Source organism: Venturia canescens, chromosome 9, assembly GCF_019457755.1.
Source record: "Venturia canescens isolate UGA chromosome 9, ASM1945775v1, whole genome shotgun sequence".
Lineage (NCBI taxonomy): Eukaryota > Metazoa > Arthropoda > Insecta > Hymenoptera > Ichneumonidae > Venturia > Venturia canescens.
This window is the reverse complement of record NC_057429.1, coordinates 5,116,584-5,129,639: the sequence shown is the minus strand read 5'-3', so window position 1 is coordinate 5,129,639 and position 13,056 is coordinate 5,116,584. Positions and strand designations below refer to the sequence as shown.

At 33.9% G+C, this 13,056-nt stretch overlaps 1 protein-coding gene across 3 annotated transcripts in view; it reads left to right on the top strand.

Annotated features, from left to right (window-relative positions):
* The window catches only part of inaD (inactivation no afterpotential D), a 2,962,486-nt gene that overhangs the window by 2,270,760 nt on the left and 678,670 nt on the right, over positions 1 to 13,056 (top strand). For all 3 annotated transcript variants that reach the window (XM_043429353.1, XM_043429354.1, XM_043429355.1), the window contains one exon: positions 11,872 to 12,031. In XM_043429353.1, the coding sequence (XP_043285288.1) occupies positions 11,872 to 12,031 (160 nt within the window). The remainder of the gene's footprint in view (positions 1 to 11,871; positions 12,032 to 13,056) is intronic.

Genomic DNA, 13,056 nt, shown 5'->3' with positions numbered 1-13,056 from the left:
AGTCGGTGTCAAAAGCAATAGTAAGCGTTCAGAGAAAACTTGTCCAGAAAAGTCCAATTACACACTGGATCCAACGGAAATGGCCAGTCGCAATCAAGCTATTGGTTCCAGGAGAAATAATCATTGAAACGATCAGAAATTATCAATTTAACAATAACAAAAAGAAAATTTGATTTATTTTAGAAAAAGCAAAATATGAATTTTTGGTCGTTAAAAACATTTATTTTAACACAGTGATCATTAAGTTCTCAAAAGCGAGGGAAAACAGCCTCTAGTTTGTCCAGTTACAGCTCGAGCGGGAATTGGAGAACCAATCCCAGAATTTAGCAATCGAAACTCTGGTTCGAGATTATTTTCTAAGCGAATCAAAGTCCAAGTTATTTTTAAACGGAATTATTATCATTATTCCTTTGTTCAAACGAGTATAAAAGGCCGTGCGGAGCAACCACGGCAGCTCATTCTTGAATCAGCTCTCGCTTCGAATACAGAGGTAGTGACTCTGGAAGACAAGCTCCAATAAACCAACACCCTATAAAATTCCAAATTTCACGCCGAGAGGGAGGGGATTGTGCGATTCCGTACGATCTGCAGATTTGAGGGTGAAATTCCTTTCCAATCACGCCGAGAGGGAGGGGACTGAGCGATTCCGTTCAGGCCAAAGATTCGAGGGTGATTTCCCATTCATTCAGTTAGAGAGGGAGGGGACCTTGCGATTCCGTGGGGTCTGAAGATTCTCTAACTTGATCCATCTGTCCTATGTTAAAGAGGGAGGGGACCCTGCGATTCCGTGGGGTCTGAAGATTCTTGGCATAGGCCCCTTTTCCTCAACCCATTTTTGATTTTTTTTTCTGTTGGAAGCAAAAGATTAGTTTAATTTGAAAATAAAAGCTTCATGATCCTCTTAGAGGCGAGAACCGATTCAATTCTCCAAAATTATTTCAATTATTTACAGAGACAAAACTTTGATAGAAAAAGAAAATTTATTTGTCCAAAAATTAATCAATCTCAGTTGATTTGTATCGAGCCTGTCCGCAAATATCATATAAAATTGTATAGAAGCAGAAAAGTAATCGGGTTGATTACATTTGAGAGTTGACAAAAATAGGAATTAATTTCTGAGCTCACCGATCTGAATTTATAAGAATTAGCAAAAGAGAGCAGAAATAATTAAAGTGGACAAGTTTCTTGACATTAGGGAAAGAAACTGTAATTTGGACAAGTTAATTGAAATAAAAGAGCAATTCCGTAAAATTGGACTAATTTATTGAAATTAGGGATATACTTTCGTTCATACCGCAAAACACCAACGATTTGCACCGTATTAACATTTGTTCAAACAAATTATTTTGAATAAACACGATTGTTATATTTTCAAACACAAATTCTTAATCTCTCGTTCATTTCATGCCTGCTCCTAAATTTTTAGTAGCTCGAAAACACGCGTAGCGGGTGACGTCATAAAAGCGTACCGTTACACTATTTATATCATATGAATTCAGAATTCACAACAAAATAATTTTTCTCCAAATTCCAGGAATCCACGTGTCGTACTCGACTAGTGGTATTTATCAAAATGTGTACGTGACTATAGAAAAAAAAAAACATTGCATGGCTGAGTAGGTTCGAAAATTTCTTGTAATGTGCCTGATTATTTCTCATTTCCATTGGTTCTTACCGAATGGTATGTGTTCACTGAAGAAAATGAGAAGTGGATATTGCTATACGAACTTGCGAACAATCAAGTTCAAATTACTTGGAGATATTATTTTTATTTCTATCGATTTTATTATATTTGTCATTTTAGAGCAGCTCTGATTTGTTTTCGAATGAGCAATTTGAATAAAAAGTGATGGGCCGGACAAGTACGTTTAAGACGTATTTGAACATAATTTGTACCGATCCAATCGAAGTTGAATGTTGTAAATAATACCAGGGGATCCTGAAAATCGGAGGGGAATCGATTCTTTAAAGTATGTACCTTGTTGAAGTAACGAATGACTTTCATGTGAATTTTTAATGATTTCATTTCCATTAATTTTTTAGTAATTTTGATAAAACGTTGTGAGCCCGACAAGGATTTTCAACGCTCATTTGTCATTTTGCTTTCATTTGCTCATTTTTTTTCATTTGTTCATTTTTTTCATTAACTTTTTTCGTGAAAATAATTATCATGAATTTCATTAAAGTTTCCAATTTGTTGGATAAATATTCCAAATTATCAATAAAAACTTGGCCTCCAATTGATATCATACATTTTTATACTATATGTAACTTGGATAGTACATTTTTCAATGTCTTCAATATTTATGAATTTTTTTGAAATTTTTTTATTTTTCTTTACAGACTTTTTTCGATTGTTTTTTATTTTTGTTGAATTTTTTTGAACTTTTCAATTTTTTAGTTTTATTTCGACAAAAGAGTCTACTGTGGAACTTGGAATTTTCGGGTAATATCGCATAATAACTTTCCATTGAAAAATCTAACAATGTCAGCCTTAACGCTCAATTTTCACCTCTTTCAAGGTAAAAATTAAGCCCGGAACTCGATTCAGTGACACAAAAAACCCTTGTAAACCATTTTTCGTCCCAATCGGTTGAAAATTAAAAACGAGATTTCAATATGTACGCATATGATACATTATTACCAGAACTGACCCGACTTTTTTTTTGTATATACCAGTCAACAGTTTATACCTGATATGGGACGCCGATGCTCATTTTTTAGAAACTTGTGAATTTTGCGGATTGGGAAAAAAGTGCCGCATACGAAAGGTAGTTTCTTCGATATGAGACAAACATTTGATGGATGCTTTTTACGCAATCCACGGTATCTTTTCTACGAGTTTTTCAGGAATGCTCTTCAGTACTTCATGCCATGTCTTATAAAAGAAATCGTTCAATAAAAAATTCAAAAACAAAAATGATACTTTTTCTATTTTGGATATTCTAATACGACTTCATGATTCTCGAAAAACCTAGATCAATCCATAACTGTTTGAAGTAAAAAATTTTTAAAATCTGATAACATTCTCATGAGCTGAAATTGAATAGAAGGTAAAACTTTTCTCTCCCTTCAAATTTCATTAAAAAAACCACATTGATTCAGAGTTACGACAATCAAGGTACTTGAAGTTTCACTGGAAATTGGACGGAGGAAAATGTAAAAAAAAATTCAGTAAATAAACAATCGCTGACGCAACTCTTCTTATGCTTGAAATATCGTGTGCAATCTAATATTTCTCATGATACGCGGGAATTTTCAAAATTTTTCTTTCGCTAAAAACGCGATGATTGCGCGAAAAAAATCGTTTCCAATAAAAAAATTGAAACTAAAACCTCAACTTTTGAGTATTCGCTCGTGGAATTGAGGAGAAAAAATTTCATGTGAAAACGCGGTCCAATTGAAAGGAGAATCCAACAAATCAAAAATCAACGTCTTTCGAAATGACGTAGCACCCGTAAAAAGGGTTGTAGTGACTTTTCGAATGAACCAAAGTAAAGGTGAATATCTTCCCTTCAAAATGCGCCTTCTTGCATCCGAGATCTAAAAACACTTGAAAAAAAGTAAAAAAAAAGAGCGAAAAATATTGAAAGACCGCAACCTTAGTTTTGAATGATCTTCAAATATTATCATTGTTAATTTGAAATTTTCTTCCTCATTATTTGTTTCATGATAGGGAAAAAAATATAAGACCATTCTAATATAGACAAGATTTACATCATTTGAAATTGACTAAACAATTTTTGTCCGTCAACGTAGAAAAAATAACTATTTAATACCGTTGATTGCTTTCGCCACCTGAAGGTACTTACTAGGGTGCTTTTTTTTTCAGCGACATTTTTTTTTTCACTCCCATCTCGTCTTTTTGTAGGGAATACCTTAAAAAAAAATCCCTGAAAATTTGAGCCCTTAATATTAATTTTAAGTACTCGCCCAAGGCGTACAAAGATTTCCCCTTTAAAATACACGTAAAGTTCGATTTTTCTTCTTAAAAGTTCTACAGCTCAGAGGCATTTAATGGTACAACCTTGGTCGATGAGCGGATTTATTCAGAATTAAATGCTCCACAAAAGTGTCCATTGTGGCGTAAGTGTAACTCGAACTGGCGAGGTCGTAGAGGTCACTCAACCCAATTTTTTCATGAAATTCTCGTTTTTTTGCCTCTATCTCGTAAATGACAAGAGCTACAGAAAAAATGGGAATGACAAACTTGGAGGAAATTCAATTTCCTACAAAAAAGTATTGAAGCACCAAATCGCTAACATCGATATTTCTTGAGATATTGGGCTTTTAAGTTGAGGTAGTATGGAATTTTCATGAATTATTGAGCTAAATTGTATAAGTTGTTAATTTATTATTCTTTATTGTCACTTAAATCATCAAATATTTATTTGTTAAGTTGCAAATGATTGAAAAGTTGAATAACTGAACGTTTCGAAACTGAAATTCGGAAAAAAAAAACATTTTCAAAATGCTTAAAAATTTTTTTTTTATTTTCACGAATTTTTCAATTGATTTTCCCCTGATTCTTCGAATTTATTTACCAGTCATTGGATACCGATAAAGTTCTAGTTGAAAATATGTTATATATAAGCAAGACAAGATATATAGATATAAAGTAATATTGAAATATTTTGCGTATATACAACATATTTTCAACTAGAACTTTATAGGTATTCAATTACTGGTAAATAAATTAGAAGAATCAGGGGAAAATCAATTGAAAAATTCGTGAAAAGTAAAAAAAAAATTTTTAAGCACTTTGAAAATGTTTTTTTTTTCCGAATTTCAGTTTCGAAACGTTCAGTTATTCAACTTTTCAATCATTTGCAACTTAACAAATAAATATTTAATGATTTAAGTGACAATTAAGAATAATAAATTAACAACTTATACAATCCAGCTCAATAATTCATGAAAATTCCATACTACCTCAACTTAAAAGCCCAATATCTTAAGAAATATCGATGGTAGCGATTTGGTGCTTCAATACTTTTTTGTAGGAAATTAAATTTCCACCAAGTTTGTCATTCCTATTTTTTCTGTACCTCTCGTCATTTACGAGATAGAGGCAAAAAAACGAGAATTTCATGAAAAAATTGGGTTAAGTGACCCGTACGACCTTGCCAGTTCGAGTTACAATTACGCCACAATGGACACTTTTGTAGAGCATTTAATTCTGAATAAATCCGCTCATCGACCAAGGTTGTACCATTAAATGCCTCTGAGCTGTAGAACTTTTAAGAAGAAAAATCGAACTTTACGTGTATTTTAAAGGGGAAATCTTTGTACGCCTTGGGCGAGTACTTAAAATTAATATTAAGGGCTCAAATTTTCAGGGATTTTTTTTTAAGGTATTCCCTACAAAAAGGCGAGATGGGAGTGAAAAAAAAATGTCGCTGAAAAAAAAGCACCCTAGTACTTACTCGACTTTAAACAAATCATTTGTAAAAAATTTTTTGGAGATAAAAAAAATGTATAATTTTCCAAAATATTTAGTAATTGTTACTCTTCTAAAAAAAAAGCGAAATCACTATAAAAATACTTCAAAAAAGTAAAAAAAGAACGCCAAGTATTAAAAAACCGCCCCTTTAGTTCCAAATATATTTTCAGTAAATGAAAAATTTCCTTTCCCATTATTTATTGCTAAAATGACATAGTAGGGAAATCAAGATAGGAAAAAAAATGAGATCATTTTAGCATAGCCAAGAATTTTGAATAAATTTCGATTTCTGCAGAGAATCATGTTACACCTCCAACTGTACCGGCTAAAGAGTTTTGTGACTTCAAGCGTTCCCAGAATGATTTTGCGATTAAGACATTGTTATTCTAATTTAATGCCCAAATTCACTGTCAAAATTACACACAAACTTGGCGTGGATGGTTTTCAAATGGAAGCTCGGCGAAGGAATGCTAATGCTCCATCCGTCTGCATCTAGAGCGAATTTCAATGCCCACTAATTCATTTGTTTTTTATTTCGTTATCCTTCATCCAGCCGCGTATGAATTTTTTACTTGTCTACCTATCCATATACTGGTTCATCACAAGTATTCTGTATCCCATTCGTTGATTCATTTACCAGATTGTCCATTTTTATATTCCTAAAACCATACTTTCTCAACATCCTATTCGTTTGTTGATTCAATAATTTAATCCATTCGGCTATGTATTGTGTAATTATTCATTAAATCATTCATATTTGCTAATCATTTTATTTTCTTCATTAATCTCTTTCATCTATATACTATCTCAGGAATCTATTTTATTCATCAAACCATTAATTTCGAATAGTATATTTGATCGATCGTGTCTTCCCGAGCTTCGATTTGAAAACCATCCACGCCAAGTTTGTGTGTAATTTTGACAGTGAATTTGGGCATTAAATTAGAATAACAATATCTTAATCGCAAAATCATTCTGGGAACGCTTGAAGTCACAAAACTCTTTAGCCGATACAGTTGGAGGTGTAACATGATTCTCTGCAGAAATCGAAATTTATTCAAAATTCTTGGCTATGCTAAAATGATCTCATATTTTTTTTTCCTATCTTGATTTCCCTACTATGTCATTGTAGCAATAAATAATGGGAAAGGAAATTTTTCATTTACTGAAAATATATTCGAAACTAAAGGGGCGGTCTTTTAATACTTGGCGTTCTTTTTTTACTTTTCGAAGTATTTCCAGTACAATTTTGACGAAAAATAGGTCTTTTTTCGTGGAAACCAACGTTATAAGCCGAAAATCATATCTCGGCCTCCAACTGACTTTCCACCGTGCTCTTGGCTTCCTAATTGACAAAACATATTAGAGTACAAGGGAAAAAATCGCCAAAGTCCAAGGAGAGACCTGTGACGAAATATTTTCAGTACAATTTTGACGAAAAATGGTTTTTTTTTCGTGGAAATCAACGTTATAAGCAAAAAATCATATCTCGGCCCGCAACACGTATTTCTCCATACTGTTGGGTTCCTAATGGACAAAACGAGGGGAAAAATTGCAAAAGTCCAAGGAGATAGACCTGTAACGAAATATTTCCAGCACAACTTTGACGAAAAATAGGTGTTTTTTCGTGGAAACCAGCGTTATAAGCAGTAAATCGTAAATAATTCATAGAAATTTAAATTAAAATTATATAGTCATCAAAACATAAATAAGGAACTTTTGAGAAAAAAGACGTGATATCAAACCATCAACTTCCCCTAGGGAAAAAAAGGTTGGGACAAGTACATTGATGGTGTCGTGTTTGCTGATAATTCCATCCATAAAAACAAACTTGAAAACTGATGCCTCATTCTTCTTATTTGATTCGAACAGCTAAATCGATTGAAAAAAATTCCATCTCGTTTACGTGCAGCATTAAAGTTTATTATCTCAATTCGAGGCCAAGTATTTTCTAATGAATTGAAAAAAGTTACCACTTAAATTACGTGCAGCACTAAAATTTATGATATCAATCGATCGACAAGTATTTTCTTAGTAACTCCAAATTTTGACATTATTCAATTGTTCTACGAAACTTTTAAGTCCAAAAAAAATCACATGAAAGCTAGTCATTTGTTACTCTATGGGGGCAGAGACTTATAAGAAAATCGATTCTTCTCAGACTTTCAGGATCCTTTGGTATTTTTTACAAAATTCAACGTCGATTGGATCGATACAAATTATGTTTAAATATGTGTTAAAAGTACTTGTCCGGTCCATCACTATTCATTCAATAAAAATCAATCATACAAAAACGAAATTATACGGCAGATTCTGGCTAAAAATTTGTTGAAATGCGATTCATTATTAGTTTAATGTTCTTAATAATAGTATAGATTAGTTCTTATTCCGAATGGAATTCGTTCGCTGGAAGAATAAGTGGGAAGTAAAAATTGTCATCATTGACCATCATACAATATTATTGTTGATCGTTTGTAGCAGGCCTTATACGTACAGGGAGTCTGAGCGCGGTCGGTCAGCTGGAGAGAGCCGAGATCGGTGAGCCAATCATAATGCGTTGAGATACAACTGTACTACCACTAACTTACGTCAAAACGCGTATACGTATACGTCGAACTGGTGATGTGTCAGTAACTTTTTCATAATCTTGAGCCTGTGCAAATTTTTTTCTTAGCAATTACGATACTGATCGTATTGGTTTCGGGCTCATTCGAAAACTTGTGCAAAGTTTTTTCTCAGTAATTGCGCTACTGATCGTGTTGGTTTCGGTCTCATTCGAAAGGGATTTTGAAAATTAGTCTCCAAACCAATTTTCGCTTCACAAAACATCTCCTGAGTTCTGCAATTTTAGAAAATGACATGCCAGTTTTACCCCCACCACCGCGAATCGTTTTATTCAAAGAAAAGATAGTCTTGGCGAGAGCTTCAGGCCAGCAAACGACAGGGCTGTCAATGTACTTGTCCCGAGACTATACCGAGTCTCTTGATAATTTGTATCGATCCAATCGACGTCGAATATTGTAAATAATATCAGAAGTTCCTGAAAGTCGGAAAAGAATCGATTTTCTTATAAGTTTCTGCCACCATAGAGTAAGAAATGACTAACTTGCGTGTGATTTTTTTGGATTTAAAAGCTTCTTAGAACAATTTCATAATGTTGAAATTTGGAGTTACTCATAAATTACTTGTCCTTCGATTGATATCATAAATTTTAGTGCTGCACGTAAATTAGATGGATTTTTTTTCAATTAATTTAGCTATTCGAATCAAAAAAGAAGAATGAGGCATCGGTTACCAAAATGATGTTAAACGCGATTTTTCGGTTTTTTATTTTTTACTTGTTATTTGATTCTTTTGACACTTTAAAAAATAGATACAGATTAGTCTTCTTTAAAGATAATGTTTTTTGAAGATTTGTGAATTTTTTTCGAATTCTTCGGTATTTATTTTTATAAAAAAATTTCTTTGACAATTTAAAAAAAATTTTTTTTCAAGTTTTTTGCATGGATGGATTTATCAGCAAACGAGGGTCCAACAATGTACTTATCCCAACCGACTCATAAAATTTATTATGCCTAAACTAAAAGAAAAAATGATAGCACACTTGAAAGTGAACAGAACTCATAATTGTTTCCCGAATCTTCGTTCATATATTACAGTTGGAACCAAAAAGTGAAAAGAATAGCACACCTGCCATTTCACAGAAATATCAAAGTGCATAGGCACCCGCTGCATACCAGTAATACAAACTTTGGTCCTATGGGGCAAAACACTCCAAAATTACCTGAACCACATTTTTGAAACTTATTATTACACATTTAAGAAAAAGAGTGACAGATACGCTGCACGTTGAAGGAAGCAAAATGCTGTAATTATGTATGTCTCCATGGATATACGCAGACAAAATGTTTGGTCACATTCAAAAATGATGAGGCGTCGGCTCACAGAAATGAATTTTTCTACCCATAATGCCAATCGCAAACATGGTCTGGAAATACTCAATATACGTGTCGCTTCATCACTTTGTCGAACTTTAGAGATGTTCATTGCATTTCGAAGATACAAATTTTCATATCATGAAAATTAAGCACGGCAATGTCTTATTGAAATTAATTTCCAAATTCATCATGTAACAACTTAAGTGAATATCTATGCAGTAACAAGGCCCAAAGATTTTTTAAAACCCGGTGTATAAACAAGCAATCATGAAGACTTTTTGTTATAAATTTTTCAAATTATGTTGTTGAAATCAGTATAAGGAAACCTAAATACACATGTCTCACATATCGTCTAGAGAATAAATAGATATTAGTATGGATACACTGTAAGGTAAGAAGGTGGGGAAAACGGCCCGGTAGAAACAGCAAAACTAAATGAAAGAAAATATGAGAATAATACATTGGATTAGACAGTTTTACGTGATCAAAGTTTTCCAAAATTTATTTGAATTCATTGACATACAACCACACATATTTTTTCTTTAATGTAATTACACATTATAAAATTTCTGTTTGGAAAGAACGTTTGAGAGGTTATAATGACCGAACGTTTTTTTCTCTTTATTATTATCATTCTTATCCATTAATTAGTCACATCATTAGTAATATTGATTCCTTCCCCTTTTCAATAACCAGTTTCATTTTTTACACTCCGCACGCAACAACAGCACTCTGGGGATCATAACCTCAAATGTCAACATGACGTGAAATCTCGCAAATGTGCTATCTATGTATATATTAAGATAACTGCATAAAACAACTGTAATTTCTGAGAAACGTCTGTGTTTTCTTTCATTCACTCAGTTATTAACTATACTTTATTTTATAATCGCAGCTAGTCATACACTGACACTCGCCTTTCGATCGAAATTATGTCTGCTGTTACCGTGCTACGTCTTTTTGAAATGACTGCTGTGTTGACGTGCTACGTTCTGAAGTTGTCGTCAGATTTCCAATCATCAACAACCAATCATAACATCTAAAAATGGATGTCGTCAGATCCAGCCAATCAGAAACTCGAGAGCATCAAAGTGCCGTTGATGGTGTTGTAAATACAGACACATAAATTCTTGAATGTGTTGGTAACTTTTGCATAATCTTGAGGCCGTGCAAAGTTGTTTCTCAGCAATTACTACGCCATCGATAATGCCGATTTTGGGCGCAATCGAAATAGAATTTTGTAATTAGTCTCCAGTTCAATTTTCAAAGCCGCAGATGACTCAGGAGTTACGTAATTGAACAAAATGACATTTCAATTTTACCCCCACCACCGCGAATCGTTTTATTTAGAGAAAAGATAGTCTCGGCGAGCTCGGGCCAACAGACGACAGGGCTGTCAATGTACTTGTCCCAAGACTCGACCGAGTCTCTTGATAAACGATGTGACACAAAGACCGAGAGACCGAGTATCGTAAACAAACATGGGAACGATGTGAAAATAAGAAGACCGACGGTGTGAAGACAGACGACAGAACCAATCTGAAGGTTTATTCAGAGAAAGTATAGTCTCGGTGAGAGCCTCAGGCCAGCAGACGACAGGGCTGTCAGTGTACTTGTCTCGAGACTCTACCGAGTCTCTTGATTTCTAATTGCTGATAAATACTTGGCCTCGAATTGATATAATACATTTTAGTACTGCACGTAACTTTCATTATCACTTTTTTCATGAGCTTCTTTTTTCTCCAGAATAATTATTATGAATGATCAGTGGCTCCTATGCATAAAACGACAATTTTTCAATGATAGTTTCCGATTTGTTCGGTAAATATTCCAAATTATCAATAAAAACTTGGCCTCCAATTGATATCATACATTTTTATACTGCATGTAACTTAGAAAGTACATTTTTCAATCTGTTCAATATTTATGGATTTTTTTGAAAATTTTTCATTTTTCTTTATAGAATTTTCTTCGATTGCTTTTTATTTTTATTGAATTTTTTCGAACTTTTCAATTTTTTGTTTTTTCTTTCTATAGAATTTTTTTTCTGGTTTTGAAACCGAATTAGTTTCATTACTCGATAAAAAAAATATGTACTACGAATCTGTGTTGCATTTTTTCCTTTTGCACTCGCTCTCTAATAAAAAGGTTAGAGAGCTCAGCCCCACGCGTAGTGGCACGTGGCATCCATAAGTCGGTAGAAGCATAACATAATAATATCGTATGACAGGTGTTCGGCTAATTTAATTTTTTAAAACGGCGGGCATCTTCGATTGGCGAATATCGGCAGCCAATAGGGAATGCAACATATAGAGGGTGACAATGTCGAAAAGTGAGGCGTGTTTTTGCTGCTTGAGAGGAGTCATTGTGTTGTTTCGAGAGAGGGTGTTCAATAAAATAAACTTTTGAAGCTATACAACGTAACTGACTGATTATTTGTAAAAACCTTGTCCAAAACACAGTAATTACGAATTTGTATCCATATTATAGGCAACCGGTCTCCTAAAGAAAGCAGAAGGTGTTGTTACGCTCACGGTTTGTAATCCTAACCAAAAAAAAGTCGCTCAGGAAGAAGAAAAAAATAAACAATCGGAGTTGAGTAACTGTAACGACGGTGGAATTTCAGCGGAAGGAAATTCTGTTAAATCAGGTAAAATAATACTATTCCATTATTCTAGAATTGGACAAAATGACATTACTGTTCACTGACCAAGTGACGCAGTAGCGTCTTTACACCAAGTATTGAAAGAAAAGAAACAGCCAAGTCGTGACCTGCTGCACTCTACTAGACGCGAATATGTCGATTTTATGATGTCACTCAGGTTTCAAATCGTTTACACTGTAACGAAATTTTTCCCTGTGAGGGTTTGATCCATCCCTTCTCGACTCACTTGACCCTCTGACCGGGCGATAGTGCATCGGCGAAGTCGGCCTGGGTGCTAGGTGCCAAAGTACCGCCGGAAGTACCGACTTATTTTTCGCCCAACCGCACCGAATGCGATCAGACGAACCATCCGACACAGGTGACCGAGGATGGTCCGGTTATTCAGCTCCAACTGAGATATAAAATGGTAGAGAGGTCCAGAGTGAAAGTAACAATACGGAATAAAAAAATATATGATAGTCGATGCAGGTGTATTATATCTCAAGACGTGGTTTTTTAGTTGATGGTAACCGCCAATTACAGAAAAGAAAGCCCAACAACAATTCGAATGTTGTTTAGGCGTGATAACTAGGTTCAATTAAGGAAAGAAAAAATTACCATGAATAATTTCCTCAAATTCGGGCTTGGTCTGGATAGAACCATGGAATAGTCGTTGCAAGGTAGTCTTATTAAACCTGCAACACAGCACGAATGCTGTAAAAAAACTAGAGACAAGTACATTTATGCCCTCTGGGAAGTCATCTGTAAAATCATGGAAATCAATGGTCGTAAGACTTTAAATCCAAGAAACAAAACGTTGTTAAATAAATGCAGAAGTTGCCGAGTACATCGCACTACGAACAAAAGAATTACAAAAGAAGAAAAATAGGACACAACAAATTACAACCACAAAGAATACAAAGACAAAACATTACAAAAACAAATTGCGACTAAAATAAATTAAGATCATAAAAATTTTAAATAAATTACCCACGGAAAAAAATTATATACCAAAAAATTGAAACAAAAAA